At 37.8% G+C, this 20,287-nt stretch overlaps 1 protein-coding gene across 1 annotated transcript; it reads right to left on the bottom strand.

The window, feature by feature from the left end:
* Positions 1–472: 472 nt before the first annotated feature.
* On the bottom strand, positions 473–19,914 carry kdm5ba (lysine demethylase 5Ba). The gene is made up of 27 exons (XM_061727470.1): positions 19,626–19,914; positions 14,964–15,041; positions 14,472–14,594; positions 14,140–14,310; positions 12,976–13,101; positions 12,322–12,403; positions 12,105–12,211; positions 11,823–11,981; positions 11,613–11,732; positions 9,896–10,054; positions 9,324–9,505; positions 8,901–9,063; positions 8,455–8,574; positions 8,066–8,260; positions 7,622–7,803; positions 7,224–7,348; positions 6,955–7,105; positions 6,476–6,596; positions 5,042–5,397; positions 3,900–4,038; positions 3,640–3,819; positions 3,405–3,563; positions 2,564–2,977; positions 2,394–2,475; positions 2,122–2,300; positions 1,657–1,917; positions 473–1,564 (listed from the first exon to the last, which is right to left on the bottom strand). The coding sequence occupies exons 1-27, from the start codon at positions 19,776–19,778 to the stop codon at positions 1,427–1,429; spliced, it is 4,425 nt and encodes a 1,474-aa protein (XP_061583454.1). The 5' UTR covers positions 19,779–19,914; the 3' UTR covers positions 473–1,426.
* Between the last annotated feature and the right edge of the window lie 373 nt (positions 19,915–20,287).

Genomic DNA, 20,287 nt, shown 5'->3' on the forward strand with positions numbered 1-20,287 from the left:
ATGAGAGATATAGATAGATGAGAGAGTATATACAGCCCATACAGACACAGTCAAAATGTACAAAAGACAAGATATTAGTATTAACTATCTGTGAGCAATGGGTGTCTCTTTTGAAATCAGTGTTACAACTTTGCACAGCCAGCTTTATTTATAACTAATGTTACATGATATGAAGTTAGGTAAATAAATATGGTGATGCTATATAATACTTCTCTGATCTGGGGCTGTGATGATGTCACACAAACCTGAAAAACCCAAATAAATGGCTCAACTAATGAGCCATTGGCAGAGCTAGTCAACTTATATAAGTGTTATGGTTATGTAATCTCAAAATATTGTGCTAAAGAGGGACTTCAAACACCTAAATAAAGGGTCTCAAAAGTTGAGTATTTAAGTAAAACCATACAACATAGTCTAAGATCAAATTCACCCACCAAAACATTCATGCTGTGAGGATTAAAGAGGTCAGACATATGGGAACAAACATTTTATTTTATAATGCAAACTGCAACATATGAATTATATTATTTATCCAAAGGAAAGAGAGAAAAAGGTAATATACCCGTGGCAAATAAATCACAAAGTCTGTATTCTACCCAAGTCCCACAAAATTATTTTCAACCTCAACCATAAACGGAAATTCACCCAAAAGCAAAATGTACATTCCTTCGATGTCGGACAGTTCATTCTTACTTTGTGAACATAGTCAAGTCTCATCCCCTGCCAGGAACAGGGAATCCAGGACCTGCATCTTGCAGCGCAAAAGGGAAACCTGATTTCTCATCTACGCCAGTGACATTTTAAGGGGTGTGGGCAAGTTAGCAGGTGCAAACTTTTGATGAGGACTAATCCCATTTCTTTTGTGAGGTGCACACAAATCTGGACTGAACTGCGTTATACCAGGGTTCAAAAAGTGAAGTCCTCAGGGTTTTTGCTTCAGGAAGGCATCTTATCAAAGAATTTCTACACACAAATATAGCTCAGGTGAAAACTGAACCTGAATTAATCTGCTCAGCTATTGCTCAGATAAATAATATTTACTCTACAAGAGAAAGATAAGTTTCACATTGTTCAGATGCATGTCAAAGAAAAACAGTTCTGAAATGTCAAACAGACATTTTTTTGGTTGAAAAATCCCTGCGCTGTTGTTTCTTTTTTATACCATATCTGCATCAAGTCTTGAAAAGTTTCAGAAAGGGTTAGTTGATTAGCTGAAAAACCAGCTAAGGGACAAAAAACAGTGACGCAAGTCTTTTTGTAACTCAAGGGGGAAAAAAAGAAGAGAAAAAAGGAAATAGCACCATGTTCACAGAGGGCAAGCCAGAAGGTAACGAGGAGAAGCCACATGACACATAGTTCAGGTGTGCGCTTAAGTGCTGCGGCTTTCAGAAAAGACTGCTCATCCTTTAGCATCATTTTTTGGTCTTCATTCTCCTCTGTCATAGTCTGGCTGTGTGCAGCTTATGCAAATATAGTCCTCCTTCTCCGCTCGCTCAGCAGACAGTCCTACACAGACCTGGTGGAACCACTGATTGCAGGTGCCATCACACTGGACCCAGTTCACCTGAAATGACAAATGAAAAAATACTGAACTGTAACCACAAGCACAGGGAAGTTAAAAAGAAAATGGGTTATCTAAATGTTGAAGAAAAGTACCTCGTCGCCCTCTGGCTCTCGGCACCATGGTGCAGCACAAAGTGAAAAGTCCTCCTCTGAATCTGAAAGAGAGGGGTCAGATACTGTGTGTGTTGGGGAACTCGTCCTCTTTGATTCTTCACTCCTTTCTTTGCTTTTCTTGGGCTTCTTCTTGCGAGATTTCTTGGCCTTCTCACTGTGCTGAGAGTCTGAGCTTTCTTTACGTCGCTTTGTCCTTTTGCTTTGACTGTTTGCCTCTTTTTTCAGACTGGACACTCCAGTCTAAAGAAAATGTAAAAAAAAAAAAAAGATTATTTGAAGATTAATTTAAATTTCCTTTTTGTTTCCCCCCCCTTTGTGTCACAATGTATGTGTAATCTAACTTGTCTAATTACCCATCAGTAATTATACACATATAGAATGGTTTCTGAAATGTTACATGAATGAAATATACAGAACTTGAGGTAGTAAACTATAAATATTTACCTTGGTGTGTTGGGGACTCCCTTTCTGAGGCTGTTCTGTGCCATTCCCACAGGGGGGGCTGTGTGAGGGCAGGGGCACAAGTTTGTACAGCAGATATCTGTACAGTTGCTCAGTTTCAGGCAGGGTTACCTGCAGCAGGAACCCCTCTACCATTAGTTCCTCCAGCTCCGGACTGAGTCCTGTGATGTATATTAGGACCATTAGAGAGTTCAGATATGAATTAAAAAGACAGAATGGAAGACTTCTCACAAAAAAAAAGCTTCAACACTGACCGTGGATTGGAATAGACTCTGTAAAAAAACAATTATTTATTTCCTGAGTCAGATGTGAAGACATTCTTGGCCCATCTCTCCCCTAAAACATAAAAATGAAATACAATTTTAAGTTGAGGCAATCCCAATGTTATCAGCTGCATTACGCAAGATGCACACTTTCTACTGACCATAGCCGACAACCTCTCCAACACTCCCTCTGCACAAGCCTGCTGAAATCGGTGTTGCCACCGCACCGTCCTCTCAATAAGGAAGCGCAGGGCATCTCCTTCTGGCAACCGAACCCGAATCCTCTGCAGGGAGGCCAGCAAGGGCAAGACCTTGTCCAGAGGTGGCTTCCTGGACCGTTGGCAAAGTGGACAAAGCCAGGCTTTGCTGTACTCGATGTCTGCGGCTGACGTGAGACAGCTGCAGTGGAAAACGTCTCGACAAAGCTCGCATTGTACCATGGCACCTGAAGGGGCCTTTTGGCAAATGCAAAGTGCACAACAGTTTTCAGCAGGTAAAAGCTTGGACTCGTTTGAAGCTCTAAGAGCAAACAATATCTCCATCTCTCTCTGACGGACCTCAGCAAGAGTGGTCATCTGTGGGGAGGATAGGAAAAAAAAAATACAATTAAAACATATACAGTATATGCACAAATCCCTAACAGCATTATATCTAATTTGGACCCACTTTAAAATATTTACAGATGTCAAAATAACTTCCGACTCTTCCTGAAAGACTAATAAAGCAATGTTTTTCCCCGTATTCCTTTTCTAAGGAATCTTGCTAAATCTAATATTTACACATTTAGCCCATATGTGGACTTTTAATATCTTTACTGGTGTCCATTTGAACAAGCAGTCTTCCAAGTCATCTTAGGAGCAATAATTAAAGGAACAAAAAAATGTTAAAAGCTTTTTTCTTTTTTGAGAGTGTCATAATTCTAGTGCAGAAAGTTTACATCATCATGCTATCATTCACAGTCTTCAGCAGTGTAATAACTTTAAGAGAAAAAAAGTTTCTCACAGCAGAGGCAGAGTCCTTGCTTTCAGAGAGAGTTCTCTCCACGTCACACACAGATTCCAGTTTTGATAAAGATTTTTTACCAAGTGGTGGAAATTCTTTGACTTTTTTAGACTTTGACTTTGGATGCCCAGATCCAACGTCACATCTTGGGCAGAGGACCTGAGAAGACAAATCATGAAAGATTCATATCCACATTGGGAAAGCAGAATTAAAATCTCACATTATCGCCATTTACCTCAAGAAGAGAAAAGGGAGAATTTTTCAGTAGGAATGTTTTTGCTGCGCTCTCTTTCCAGCTCTGAACATCACTGATGAGGGCTTCCAGTCGGCTTAGAGGATCAAGTCTCACCGGGATGCTCTCTGCTCTGAGAACCAGCTCAGACAGACTGTCCAGCACAGGAATACGTCCCCCCAACTGCACACAAGCAAAACATTTTTAGTTTTCATTTCAATCTCAACTATTTGTACAGTTCAAGTGCTGAAGGGAAACTATACCTGGAGGGTTTCCGCTTCATGCAGCCATTTATTGGCCTTTGTAATGACATCCTTCAGTTGCAGGCAGTTGGGCAAATACGCCGGGATATTTTCTACTTCTTGAAGAGCAGCATCAAGTGTGTCTAAGTTGTGATATGGCCTGGGAAGAGACATAATATACAGTTGCTTTAGGCTAAAAAAAAAGAAGATACTTTTAATACAAAATGTATATTAAAAATACTTCACTTCTGACAAATGTTAAAAAAACATTTTTTTAAAAGAAGATCAGAAACTGGAACACACAGGTTGCTTTATGTACAGTAGATAATGAAAAATGTCCACTGATTAGGTTTGTGTCTGTACTATTTCTGGATATCTTAGAGAACTCTGTAGGCATGCAACAGCCTGACAGCAGAGGGAAAAAAGAACCGGAATAATTTACTTTCCCTAGAAGTGCATAACAGCGCCACCCTACTGGCCAACTTTACAAAATCGCTAAACAGAACATAGCCAGACTGGCTAATTCTTCTGCCCTCTGAACTACTGATTTATTTGAAAGTGAAAATCCTTTAAATACTTCCAGGATTCCAAAGGAGGTAATCTTCCACACCAGAGTGAGTCTTTGTTTGCTTCGCTTGTAAACCGATTGCGTCGGCATCAAACTTGATTGAGTCATTGTTCCTAAGTGCTCATCTTAACCCAAAATTAGAGACTTCCTCGCCACATTTGATTTTTAAGCTGATCTCATGTTGGTACACTAGTGACAAAACCAAAGTGTACTTTGTTCTAACAAAGTTGTAGGAAGTTAATACATTAGTGGCGTTTTTTAGTATCTCCAGATCTGCTTTGCGTTAAATATGTTCATACAAGGAAGTGAAAAGCTTTTCACAGGCTGACAGAAGTGATAATATAAAAGTTGGGGTTTGTACATAAACGGTAATTTTCCATCACTTTTTATGTGTTTTTCAAGCCAAATTAGTATTTTTCTGAAACTTTGATAATCTTCACTGTTTCTGCAGAAGGGGAAAAAAAGTTTGCACTTGATCAACATATACTTTCAGTGAGGTGTTGAGAAGTACTTTTTTTATGCTTAAAACAAATCATACTTTGATAGAAGGCAAGTATGGAAACGCCCATCAGATCTTTACAAGATGACTACTCACCTGGCATCCATGAGACCAAGCACCCGCTCTTCCCACAGCTCTGACACGGTCAGCAGCTCCTGCAGACGAGCCATAGCCCTTTCCACAGAGCTGTGAGGAGCCAGGCCGACGCCCTGGTCTATCAGCCTCCTCATGGTGTCCAGGCAGAGACTGTCAGGCCGACTGCTGGCTTGCTGCACGGCGTCCAACCATCGAGCCTGCTCCAGTCTCTCCCTCAGCAGAGGAAGCTGGGGCAGCTCCACGTCAAGGCCCAGGCTCACGTCCAGCAGGTCCTGCAGCTCCTGCGGGCTGGGGGTCTCATCAGAGAGGAGACGGTCACTGCACTGCTGGAAGTCGTCCACCCGGGTCAACAGGTCCTGGCGGTCACAAAAATCATTTTGTAACTTACTTTCACTTTATGCTCATGGAGTGTTGTGGAGTGTAATGTATACAGTTAGGGCCAGAAACATTTAGATAGAAAGTTTTATGATTATGTCTTTATATACTACGACGGAGTATTAGGGCCAAACTAAGACAAAAAAAATTGGAAATTACGAGAATAAAGTCATAATATAATGAGAATAAAGTCGTAAAATTACGAGAATAAAGTCGTAATGTTGCGAGAATAAAGTCGTAACATTACGAGAATAAAGTTGTAATGTTGCGAGAATAAAGTCGTAATATTATGAGAATATAATTTATGAGAACTCTAACAGGAAGAGCTTCTTCTCCTTGTGTTAAAATGAGGAATATTGAGCATCTTGTGAAGTTATATTTATATATTTATAATATATTACGACTTTATTCTCGTAATATTATGACTTTATTCTCGTAATTTTACGACTTTATTCTCGTAATATTATGACTTTATTCTCGTAATATTACGACTTTATTCTCGTAATTTTACGACTTTATTCTCATTACATTATGACTTTATTCTCGTAATTTCCTTTTTTTTGTTTTTTTGTTTGGCCCTAATACTCCGTCGTAATATACCACCATGGGGCGATTTGAAATAAGAAAATGTAGCTACAAAGTGTAGACTTTCAGCTTTAAGTAGGGTTTTTTTTTTTTTTTTTTTTTTTTTTTTTACAAAAAAGTATGGATTTTACCACCTAAAAGATACAGCCATTTCAACCCAAGTAACTGCATTTTTGGAGCATTTTGACAAAGTAACAATTTAAATGCCATCATGATTTTTAATACTTGGATTGAAATCGTTTTAGACTCAATGATCGGCTGAAGTCTGGAGCCCACGGGCTTCAAATTCTGTTTCCTCTCTGGAGGGACTTTGCCAGACCTTCAGTTGCTGTTTGTTTGTGGGCCTTGCTGTCTTCAGTAATTCAAAAGCTTTGGTTTGATATCTGTAAACTAACTTGGCTGCTGAACATAAACCAGTTTATTTGACTTCAAAAAGTCTTACGGTGCAAATAGATAAATACATAGGATACACACCTTCAGTAAAGGCGCCTGTCTGATGTTACATGGTAGTTTGTCTAACTGCTGCACAAAGGACCTCAGCTCCTCCACGGCCAACCCGTTCTGGTTTTGAGACTTTCCGCCTCCAGAACGATACCTAAAACACAGAATAACACCCCTCAACAACAATAAAAGCAGCTTAATTATCAACAATTATGACAAAAATGACATGCTCCTTCTAAACTAAAAACATGGAAATATTACTAGAAGATGAATTCCTAATGCAGGGAACCATATACATAAATGAGATATGGTCACTGAAAACTGTCATTTTGAGAACAGCATTATTTATCTGCAATCACAAGTGACACAGCATGATCCGACTATAATCTACAGGCCAGTCACACAGAAAACCTTTATTTTATTATATCCTTCCTGGGTTATGGTATGATTTTATTGATTTTCCTTCATAGTAATACAGCTATATACACATTTTTTGGGGGGGGGTTAATGACCTTGTCTGCCTCTTCCCATTGAGAAGCTGCTGTGCCATCACAGCAACTTTATCCGCCTCCGAAGTGATGGTACTTAGCTGATCCAAAAGGCTGGTATGGGAGAACGCTTTTGTTTCTGCCTGCTCAATCAGGCTGTGAAGCTCCTCCAAACCTGACCAGAAAATAAAATGGTGCATTGAAATTCACCTTCAATGCAAGCCAATGTATAAATGTGTCACAAAATAAGGGAAGTTTTATACAAGTTTGTGCTATGCTGAAATTCTGCGCACCTTTTTTCTTTGTTCCTTTGTTCTCCACAATGTCCTGAACACTCTGAAGCCAGTCTTTATACGACTCTGCACGCAGCTTCACTGATGCCATCATGGGGTACAATTGATCCATGGTAAATTTGTAACTGAAGGAAGAGAAATCTAAGCATCAGTTAATTTGCTTAAGTCATGGGTAATAAGAAGGCAGCTAAACTTTAAAAACTTTTCTTTTCGTTTCTGGTACTGTAGCAACTGTTAATGGGAGTTCTAAATTCATGCATATAACTTCAAAAACAGATCATAACAAATCTTTAGGTAACATTGTAAAATGTTTGTCTTAAAAAAAAAAAAAAACAACAAAAGAAACATCCACTGGCGAGTAATTCAGTGTTTAGTTGTTGTGGTTACTGCAGACTCACTTGAGTGTGAGGTGTTTATTAGGACAAGAGCACAGGTCCTGGGCGTGGTACAAACAAACCACCTTGCCAGGACTGCAGGCACAGGTGATGCCAGACAGGTAGCAGGTGGTCCTGCACTTGGAGCACTGCCGCCCCTCATCTGGGAGCTCCTCATAATCAACTTGTCGAGACTGCACCACACCCTGGAGACACACATTCAGTCATTAAAGCCTTACTGGAGGCACAACGGCCACATTTGGCATCTGGGCAAACAATATTAAATATAAACAAGAAAAGTCTGATCAGATAACATTTTTTATCCAACGTTTTCTCAAATCAAGAACGTAACACTGAGAACGTACAGACTTCCAATTCAGAAAGACATAAGGTACTTTGGAACAAGTACACTTAAGGAGCCAAAACATTGTATTTAAACAAGAAGAGATAAGAGGATGAGCTGCTGACCATTTTGTCAATCTTTTCCCGTAGTTGCCTTTCCTCTTGGATCATGGTAGTCATGTCCCCCTGCACTCTTGAAGCCAGGTCAAGATCCATCGTGTCTGCTTTAAAGGCCATGTTACAAACCATCTCGTCATGTGAGAAAACACAGTATCTGCTCAGCTGGCGATAGTGACCCACACAGTTGCGGCCAATGGGCATCTGCCAGAAAACACAGTGATAAAAAATAAATTTACATGCAAAAGCTTAACAGAATATGTTGAGACAAAAAAAAAGCACATTACAGCACAAACAATCAATATAAAATTTAATCTTTCAGGAATGCTGCACAGTAAATACATTACAGCCAACTCACAAATGAAAAAAGAATCTGACAATGTGAGATTAAGTCTTACCCAGTCCATGGTGCAGAAGTTGACCGCTTCGGCAAAGTTGAAACCCTGGTTGAATCCACTGTGGTAAGCTCTGGGGAAAGTTATGACAAACTCTCCTGCACACTGGTTGGTGCGATAGATCTGCCATTGGTTTCAAGGAAAAAAAAAAAAGTAGTGAGTAAATGTTTGACAAATGCTAGACTTAATCTAGAATCTTCTTCATGGAAAATGAAATATGAGGTTTATCACAACATCGACATTACAAACTGTGTTTTTGCTTATTTAGTTTTTTGCTATATGCTGTGTTAATACTTAGAAATGAACTTGAGCAGTGTTGTTTCAAAGTGATAAAGTGAACTACAGACCAATCTACATTTATCAGAATATGATTGTTACAATGAGGTGTAAAGTTTGTGCTCCACACTTTTCTGTCATGACAAAGTAAGGGTCAATGGTGAAAAGGTTACCGGGACGCCGTTGTTCATCAGCGTGTTGGGATTCATGATGGTGACCAGCTGGTGAAGGAGGTCCGGCTGGGATTCAAACAGCTCAGGAGCTAATTTTTTCATGACTGATTCCAGATGCTCTGCAGCATAACCAGGAGCACCATACCACGTCTTTGGCTCTCCCCTGCACATAAGAAAAATTCAATTAAATTTTTAAAAACACAAACACACACAAAAAAAAAAGCCCACTGAAAATACAAAGAACTGCACACAAAATTATTGCTTATAATATGAGGAAATGCCTACTCCAGTGGTAAAAAGAAAATGCACATAATAATATCTTTAAAACAGCAGTGATAATGAAGAAAAAAAACGAAATATTTTACCGGTGTGAGAAAGTTGTTTAAAACCAATGTCACAGAACGTTTAATGAAGGCACTGTACCAGTGAAGGTAGTTTATGGAGTAGCTCCAGTGATCCTCAATGTGCCAGCAGAAAGAGGAGAAGCACATCCCCACGTACAGCCAGGGAACCTTCATCCCACATATGTCAGCTGTAATGTGAGTCAGCACCGAGGAATCGAGCACAGGCATGTTGTTCAAGTTCCAGCCGCTGGTCAGGTAATGCTGCAGGTCAGAGACAGGTCTCAACACTCCACATCCACCTCACTCGCATACGACTCAGAAAATAACTTATCCAATAGCGTATTCAATAAAAAAATAAAGTTACTGCTGTTCATTTTCAAACTTCTGTTATGGAAACGAATAAAACAACAAAAAAGACAGCCAAGTTTTTAAAAAGTACATTTTTCCAGTATGTTTTTGCTTTTATAATTTTTGTGATAGTATGCATGCTAGAAGAAATAATTATCAATTTTTTGCCAATCCAGACCCATTATATTTATGATGAGTTGTACAAAGCGTTTTGATATGATTGTCATTCATTCTCCAAATAATCAAGAAAATTTCTTTTGTCAAGAGAAGTGCCTAATAGACTCCCATGATGAAATACTATACCTCATCCTCAGGAGAGACTTCAAAATGGCTATTTCTCACAGGAAAACCACTCCCAAACTCCTTTGAGGCAATGTCTGCCCCATACTCCACAGTGACATCCTCCTCGATTGTACTGACGAGACGCCAGAACTCCTTCTCCACCAACTCAGTAGGGACCATCTAAAAAAAACAAAACAACTGCAGCATTTAACTCAAATCAAAACCTAAACGTATTGCTAATAAACAGATGCACAGTAAAATGATGAGCAACAGCCATGGTAGGAATGCATCTGAACTACTGGACCAAAATCATGTGAATCACCTGAAAAAACATTGTCAGACTGTCATGGATTAAGAGTACTCATAAGTGTGTGCGAGTGTGTGTCTAAGAAGCAATAACGCTGACCACCATGTGTACCCCTTTCACGCAGATTGAAGCCCCCAAAGGTCTGAATGCAAAACATTAAAGCTGGCATCTCTTGGAACCCAGCAGTCCCACAGTATGATAGAGTAATCATTTCAATTGTGATGAGTCTGATACTAAAATATTTTAGTGTGTTTTAACTGGACTGTGCAGCACCACGAGTAATGACATTCACCGACTCAGAGCATCACAATTTACTAGAGCCTTCAATCAGGAACACACAAGTACGGAAAAAGTGAGTGCAGGAATCTGGAGTGACAATAAAATAAAGGAACTGCTGACTGTTGGGGGTAGAGACAAAACTTCTCAGCAGATTAGTAGCACTGTACAGGATGCAGTCATCTATGATTAAAACTGTTGAAATGCTCCACGAAAAAAGGCATCTACTGAAGATAATTATAAGCGCCTCCTAAACTGACATGTTTTGAAGCTTTCAAAAGCATATTCAATATAAAATCGGGAATGAAAGAGACAGGGATCAGCGAGACAGTTGACTGAAAATGAAAAGGAAACAAGAAGTAATCGAGTATTCTGTTTGGAACCAAGGAGTCTGTAGGGATTTGTATCTGAAAGCAGTAATAGACGACTCATTTAAAGTGTGTTATCAAAGCATTGTTCTGTTCCAGACCAGTCATAAAACCATAAGCAGAGAATCTAGGAATGTTTTACTCTAAGATTTATAAAAATTATGTCTCAAGACTCTGGAAAATAATTTGTGTTGAAATGGAGCAAAGAAGAGAGGATTTTCATGTATTTTTTCACACAGTGGAACAAGATGTCAATAAGTACGTACAGAGGATACATGTATGGATGGATGTCAAAATTTGGCTCAATTGTTTAAATGACCCAACAAAACTACTTTTTGAGTTACTTTTTAAATAAAACTTTAAAAAAGAAATTATAAAAAGGGCATGTGTGCCCATTTTTATTCTTTTTTAGACAAAGGCAAAAAAGATAAAATTGAACAGACTTATTAGGCCTTGAACATTTATCATTTTTCTTCCATGCTGCCCTACATAAAAGCTAGAAAGGAATCCTGTTGTCATTCTTCACTTAATTGGCCAATTAGACATCCACTGAAACTTGGCAGGTCATGGTGCTTTTTGGTCTCAGATCTAATTTGGGCACATATATGGATCTAAACAAGGTATTTAATCTATATGTTTACTTCCCATTAAACATCCAACATCATTGTACAGAAGAAGCTCACCAACTTTAACTAGTAACCAATATATACTGTATGTGTCCCATTAAATAAAAATAAAAAACAACTAAATAAAGTGACATAGTAAACAGAGGGCGATGTGAACTCACATGGACTGGCATGTTGAAATAATCAGACTTGAAGGAGTCAGCCATGTCTCCAAAGGATTGAAGGGTGTAACACCTGCCGGCCTGCTCAAAGCCAAAAGCAACAGCAGGCTTGCCACATTCCTGCAAAACAAATGAAAATCAACAAAAGTTACTCTCCACCATTAAGATTGTATAATTGTTTGTCTCAGACGGGGAGGAGGTGGAGCTCACCTGAACCAAGCACTTGGGGCATCTCCAGTCACCTTTGGGAACCTCAGGAAGGGGTGGGATCAGACAGAAGATGTGATAACTATCATCACAACCATCGCACAATAGTAGGCGATCCTCTGAACTTCCACTGCCACAAACCAGACACATGTAATGGTCCACCTAAAAATGAGAGAACAGTATTTACATAACTACAAAGAGCAAAAGAAATGTCATTAAAAAATATTACACTTATAGTAAGACAACTTTTTTGTCGTTTAATTAAAAACAAAATAAAGCATTTACTTTATTCACTGTAGGTTTGTTTATTTTATTCAAATCAGTTTCTTCATATTCTTTTGGATCTTCATGTTCAATGGGCTCCTTTTTCACCTCAGTGACGGCCATTCTCACTGAAACATAAGAATTAACACACAATGAAGGTTTCATGAATCCCCATGAAAAGATTGTTCAAATGAAAAAATCAATTTCCTTCCGTTTATTTTCCAATTTCTTTTCGTACCAGGTTCTGGTTTGGTAAGATAAGTTCCCATTCTTCTCCTCAGATTGGGACGGGTCTCAGATTCACTTTTGAAACAACCTCTCTGTTATGGAAAAAAAAAAATGATACATGTACCTTTACAAGGCATACTTACACTACTAAGTGTTTTCAAAAGATTAAAAAATAAATAAATAAATAAAAAAAAAGGGAGGAAACATTACGAATGAAATGCACAATGCTGGGGACCTACATTCAGGTTGGAAGATCTTTTATCATTTCTAATAAACTGTATCTATATGATGCATAGTCAAAAAACACAAATCTACCGGTAGTCACATTTGCATCCTATATACATGTTGCCATTTTCCTTTTACAGTTTTCTCAGCTGTATAGGCACAAATTAGCAACATTCAAGCCCTCAATTAGATAGTTTGTTTTTTAGCCACAAAGCCTGTGAATTTATCAAGCTCATTTGAAAATTCCCAGAGTAAAACAAATACCTGCCTCACAAATCCAATGAGTCAAAGTTTAATAAGTTAATTACGTTATTAGAATTTATAAATCCATGGTGCCCAAACCTTTGCCAACTGTGCACTGGTGTCTTTGACTTTCAGTACACAGAATTAATAAAACATGACTACCATGGAAACAACAAAACACAAAATCCCAACTTACTTCAGATCTCATCCGTTTTGCACGGCGTGCGATGCTGCAGGTCTCCTGAGGCTGAACAGACTGCCGCTGAGGCAGGTCATGAGAAGTGTACTCCTTGTCTTTAGTGTCATTGGTCAAAGTGGCCCGCTGTAGAACAAGTGGACAAGTGTGATGATGAAAATAAGGCAAGTACTCCAATCTTCAAGAAATAAAGAGTCCTTCAATGCATCCTCCTGTTCTCAAAAAGCTGTATGCTCTTTACATTTTGATATTGCTACAAAAGGTATCCCTGCTATTTTATGACAGTGAGTGAATAAAGTTAAATAAAAGTTGACACATTGTTTCTAATTATGCAGATATGGTGTTAATAGATACGCTTAAAACCATACAATACAACTGCATTTATAAAAATATTAATTCCAAGCTATACAAAAGAAACTCAACATTAATAACTTGTATATCATTGTCCCGATTGAAAAAATTATCTAACAACTGTGTTCAGGCCCCAAATTTTAGTGGCACAAAGTCCAAAACACAACCACTGGCAAAACTGGAATCATTACTCTTTTAAGTGTTCATTCATTTTATTTTATTTTGTAAGGAAGGGAAAAGAAAAGTATATAGATTTAGGATTAAAATGAGTGTTAAACAGCTGAGCATTCTTGCTGTGTAACATACCTAAACAGAAGCATTTCAAATAAAACTCCTATAATTGATGGTTATGTGTGTATAATGTATAAGCAAAGAAAACAAAGTAAAAAAAAAATACAGTCATTGACAAATAAGGCTACAAAGAATGAAGCTTTATCATGGCCCATTTTTTACCCTTCGAAGTCCTCTAATTCCATGGAGCTAATAATATTTCTCTAGTATCTTTTTTTTAAACATTCTTTACTGTGAAAATATACAATTTTCAAAAAGATATAATTTATCATATGAAGAATGTTTTACACATCCAGAATCTACAGTTCTTAATCAAAACAGTTTTTTTTTTTCTCCTATATAAAACAGCTGAATGAACACCTTTAAATAGTTTGCCAGGGGGATGTAAACAAACTCTTTCTTTGATAACTTTGTGATACTGCTTCATCAACACTACTAAGGCTGAGAATCCTCACTAAGAGACTAAACTGTTATGTGTGGTTTGAAATTAAGCTGTGAAAAGACACGGGCAATGTGACATACGGAGAGATTGGTTCCATTCCGGAAAAGGTTATACGGGTAGAGGATCCGCTCATAATGTGCCCGCAGATGAGAGCCAATGGCCTTGCCAGGCGCAAAGCCCATCTTGACCGATATCTTAGTCCAGCGCCGCTCTTTGCAGACGGCATCAAAGCCCCCCTCTTCATTCACCAACTTGAAAAACAAGATTACTGTGTTAGTGTTCAATATGGAGTAATGTTTAATGTCGCAAGCTGTTGCTGCACATTTAAACGTGAAACCACATTTAATGCAGAAATTACTTTAAATGGTATGCTTGTATTCATAATTTTTAGAAAAAAAAACATTTTGCAAACCTTATTCAGCTGATACAGATCCAGAATCTTTCTTTCCACATGAGGGATTTTCAAAGTGCATCCTTGGAGTTCCCAAAATTTTGCAATTTGATCCAGGAAATTTAGTTTAACCCTGGTTTGAGCCTAAAGTCAAAATAAAGATAAAACGTTTAAAAAGAACAAGGTTACCAGAAACAAACAATCTGATGAAGACCATTTTAAAGTGACTAAGATTATATACTTATTTCCAATTACTAAAAGTAAATGTATTTTCAGATGCAAATAAACTTTGACTATTTGCTTAGCTTTACTAATTATAATGGATTTTTCAGATATTCTGAAGGCATAAACGGTGCGATTTTAAGTTTTTGAAACTTGAACAAAAACAGAAGCAATCGCTGCAGCAATAACTAAGACAAAAGACTAACTAAATATGTTTTTCTGATGAAAGACCATTGAAACACAAAATGATATTTATACATGTAAACATAGAAATATGATAAATTAATATACCTCTAACTCATTAAGCCTTTGAATTCGTGGTGTGAATTTCAGCCTGTCAACATCACAGGCAAAAGGTGGCTGCCATTCCTGAGAAAAATAAAACACATTTTAAGCAAAATGGCAACAATTTAAGAGAAAAGAGATAAGATCATCTATCACTTAAGACATCATCTTTGGGGCACCATAAAAATACTACGACAACTACTACTAATAATAATAATAATAATAATAATAATAATTTGTTGATTACTGATATTCTCTTTGTTGATTGGCAGAATAACATTTAACTGATGTAATCCAATACAAACTTCAGCATCCAATCAGTGCCAAAGACCACTTCAGGTTTGACTTTCATAATGTTGTGTGCATGCAATTTTTGTCTTAATATGTTAAATGAAAAATTAAGGGATTGCTACAGCCAAAACAGCTGATTTCAGAAGGATTTTCCTAAACCCCAATGGGCTGACAACCTGTCCAGTGTTCCCTTGTCTTTCACCCAGAGAGTTGGGTCAGCTAGAGGCAGGGCTGTATGCATGTATGCGTATTATACATGCACCCACTCCTAGTGTGGACACCCATTAATGTTAACATTATAGTTACCTAGAAACATCAAGTGTCACTTCAACACCATATCGTTGTGGGGCAGGATTGAGCACATCATCTGTCTTACTGATAATATAAACACTGATATGTATGATATTAACCCACTTGAATGGTGTTTTACAAAAAAAAAAATCCACTGGTAATAACCAGTACAGAACAAAACATTCACAGACTTCCTTTAAGTCTTACTAAGAGTCACAGCTCAAGTATAAAACAAATTTAATCAGTTCTGCATCATTAAGAGTGTGATACCAAACTTTCTCCTGTGAGAAAGGGAGCATATGCAAATGAGAGGGAGGCAACCACAGAAAACCTGTTAATGAGTGTGAATGAAAATTTACTTTTCTAAATCTGATAACTATATAATAGTTATTAATCTATGATTTTAATGTGTAATTGTGAATAAAGCCCCATCACAAGGTGCTGAAATGACCCACGTCATGTCCGTTAATGAAAAGCAGACAAACCGTTACCCTGGGGATGAAATATACTGTGAAAGAGAAAAACACTGAAATAATAAAATTATATTTGAATATATTAAATATATTTTCTCTTGAAATGAGAAATAGGTATTCTTAGATAAACTAACAGTAAGCAGCAAGGTTTGTGGTAATGATTTCTCAAGTTAAATATGGACAGGGTTAGTTTTCTACATAAACTGAACATGTAGCCACAGCTGCTCACATGAATTATTTTCACTGATCATGCTTCCCATCATTTTGTCTACTCGTGGTTTAAAATATGCTTACATTGACAACTTGCACAGGTCACATCCACATGAATCTTATTTAGTGTAAATATAGCATTATTATTATTAATTAAGTTATTACACTTGATAAACTGAGTGACAGCTGCAAAAAGTTACATTTTCTAGAAATAACTGGCAACATTTTCTAATGCCAGTCTAAATTGGTTTAACAGCACACAAGGACTACAAATAACCAAAAACCAATAACCACACCCTTTAGTGAGTCTAATCCAAATAAATTAGGACTGAATGAAAGTTTACAGCTCTTCTTTTTATTAGTTCTGGAATTAAATTATGTAAACAAACCCATAAATGATAAGACGCTGTTTTAGTTTTTGCTTTAAAGTTGTGTATTGCACTCGCCCTCCTATTAACACACAACTACAGTACAAGGAAAAATGTAAATTAGCTTCCCAAATAGGCAAATACATTATCAACTTACATAGACTAAGCAGTCTAGCAATTAGTCTGATGCTCAGCATCTAATCCAAGCCTCAATTATAACAATTTTAGGCAGGAGCATCTAGAAACACGGTCAAATTTTGAAGAATATTTTTCAAAAAAAAAAAAAAAAAAAAAGGTAATCAGATCATTTCACCATCTACAGTTGGATTAAGAACACACACACACACACACACACACACACACACACACACACACACACACACACACACACACACACACACACACACACACACACACACACACACACACACACACACACACACACACACACACACACACACACACACACACACACACACACACACACACACACACACACACACACACACACACACACACACACACACACACACACACACACACACACACACACACACACACACACACACACACGGCGAGCGAGAGCAGTCAGATGGAAACATATGAACTAGAACAGGTTCATTTGACATCGTTTAGGCATTTCAGACACCATTGGTTAGGATTGTATGCGCAATAGTGGACAATACATATAATTCCCTTCAATGCACAGTGACAGTAAATAGAGTTTAAGGATTAAAAACACCAAGAGTCCTTATACATCACTGAAAATCTTCAGCAAGATTTCCTGTGACACAGATGTTTGACAGCCACAGTCAAAATGTGACCTACATGAAACCGTAGAGGAAATCCTAACCACATACTGTGCACACAGAAATCACTGATCAAAAACAGGTTGCAGTGACATGTTTACTTCCGTTCTTCAACAAAATTAAAAAACTTTTTGAAATTGGTAATAAAAAAAAGTACATCAATTATTTAATCTGGAAAAAAATGTAAATTATGAATAAATACAAAGACTTCAGTGAATGAATTGAACTATTGTATATTTCCCATGAAAGAACCTGCACCCACTAAAGAGCTGAGATCCCATCTGTTCAGGGATTTCAGGATTTTTATTTGCCTAAATTTTAATCAGATGAAAGTACATCCCTAAAATTGTGAATACATTGTGTGAAAAATGAAAATAAAATAGGAATAAATAAATAAATAAATAAAATAAAAACTGGAAATGATACAAGCAAAGACTTGATAGAGGGGCTATTGCATGACTAAATTGCTCATGCAAGAGTGAAAACAAAAGCGGGGGCAGTAACTGAATTCAACAACGGTCCTTTATTTTACTACTCCATTTCAGGACAAACGGACTATCAGCAGCCAATCTTTTCCCATTGCCTTTTGTTTACATGAGCTGTGTTTTTCCAGCCATTGGACCAGCAAACACCAAAAGCAGTCACCCCACCCACTGGGTTTTGATAACAATTCAGTCCCTTGTACCCCTGCCCGTGTGGCTGGACAGTGCAGTGGGCCTTCAAGTTCTGCTGTGGACGAGAAGACATACAGGTCAAACAAAAACCCACTTCCACCCAGGATCCCAAACTAACAAAGAGGATACCTGCCACAAAACACAAACGTCATGAGGGGGAAAAAATAATTTAATTCAGATGAATCTGCTTTTTTTTTTTTATATTTATTTTTTTATTGTGGCCACAAAAATTCCAACAATATTCTTACATCATCTTTTTTCTCTATTTTTCCCCTCTCCTAACACAGGTTGTAAATTTTCAATACAAAAAAAAAAAAAATGGATAAGAAAACAAAAAAGAAAAAGAGGAAAAGAAAAAGTTATGGCCATATATTTATATTATCATAACAAGAACCAATTGAACATGGGGGGTCTCCACACGTCACATTTCTCAAAAGTAAAATAAAATGTACAAAATTATTCAGTAACACAATGATAAGGTTAATCAGCAAAAATCTGATCTTATATGTTTGACATAACCAGTCCGAATCTGCTTTTTTAATCAACTTTAATGGTAACACCCATGAATAAGCTACCAACTTCCAACACACATCTCAGAAACAAGGTCAATTTGAGATGTATTTATGTTCTTCCACTTTTAAGCAGAAAAATCACTTTTTTCTTAGCTACGAGTTATAATTTGTGTATTATGTGACGTTTGAAAGGTTTAAATTACAGATTAATTATCATTTTCTCATATTTTCATCTCTTAAAAATAAAAAAAAATAAATAAATCGGCCAGTGGTTTTATTTCTATAATTACTATACAAGGCTTGTCTGCAAACTTGGTATAAAATGATCAAAATCAAGCGTATGAAGGTTATAATTGTGATAAAGGGTACAAAGAGGCAGCAGTGTCCACAGCGTCGACCTCTTTCTCCATAAACAGTCGGTCACCGAGCACGTACAGAAAGCTGTCACAACTGCAGCTCAAACAGGCCAGACAAACGCCACATATCAGCCTAAACACCACTCAGAAAGTTGCTCTTTTACCATTTACCCAACTTCGTGGAGGTTGTAGGTAAATAAAAAAAAGATTAAAATATCAGCGAGTCATTTCCGTACTCAGACTCCAGGAAGCAGTTCACTCCCCACCAACGTAAACAACTTAAGGCTGATTTATGGTTCTGCGTTACACCAGCAGAGCCTACGGTGCGCGTCGCCGCGTAGTTTACGCCGTAGGCTCTGCGTCGATTTAACGCGGACCATAATTCAGGCTTTAGATTATATTTGCGTTTAGGCAAACTTGCATGTTTTAATTATTTTTAGAAAAAATGTCCCCTTTTGTGTGAGCTATAATCCGGGATAAATGAGTTTTAGTGTTGATAGTGCACATGTTTGCTCGGTCCGTGCACTCGGACTGAGACAGAAGCTCCGACTGTTCTGCGAGGAGCCGCAATCCGCCATGTTGAGACCGTAGAAAACACAACTTTCCTGCTGAATTACACACATTCAGAGGCCAACCTCTGCAAACCACCTCCAACATTTGTCAAAAAACTGATAAAAACCTCACCGGTGGCGGTCGGATCTTGCAGATGCCGGTTTTCTCCGCAATTGGTCGTATTTTGTTGATGTACGCAAAAGGGTCGGCAAATTCTTCCCAGCTGGGCTCAAAAACAGGACACTCCGGAGGCGGAATGAATTCATTTAGCTGTGGTTGAGTCATCGTTGCATCTTTGTTAACAGTCCAGCTGAAGAAAAATAATTATATTTCGGAACAGTCTTCCACAAAGCGAATGCGCTCACTATTATTTTTAGTCTTTCAGTTCATGCCCACTAGCCTCCACTCATTCAACTCAAAGACGAATTATCCAGTTGGAGCTGAGCTGGGGCAGGCAAGAGACTGTGTGCGTCCGCTTCAGAAAATAGACACCCACTACTTTGTGGCTATATCTCAGGGGGAGCCCACACACAGGGGTGCAGATCCGATGACAGGATTGGGGGGGACACCAACGTGATTTTAATTTTAATTTTTTTGCCACTATGCAACTCATACCATGCCATAAATTGGTAAAGGCTCGCCAAAAAATACTGCACAGGGAATCATTTATTGTGCTTACCTTTCTTGTTTATTTGTCCTAAACAGCCAACAGTGTGTCACTGCTTACTTAACTGTTATATTCATAAATCATAATTTTTTTTTGGGCATGTTTGGGCATGTAGTGTCTACTCACC

This window comes from Cololabis saira, chromosome 8, assembly GCF_033807715.1.
Source record: "Cololabis saira isolate AMF1-May2022 chromosome 8, fColSai1.1, whole genome shotgun sequence".
NCBI classification, from domain to species: Eukaryota; Metazoa; Chordata; class Actinopteri; order Beloniformes; family Belonidae; genus Cololabis; species Cololabis saira.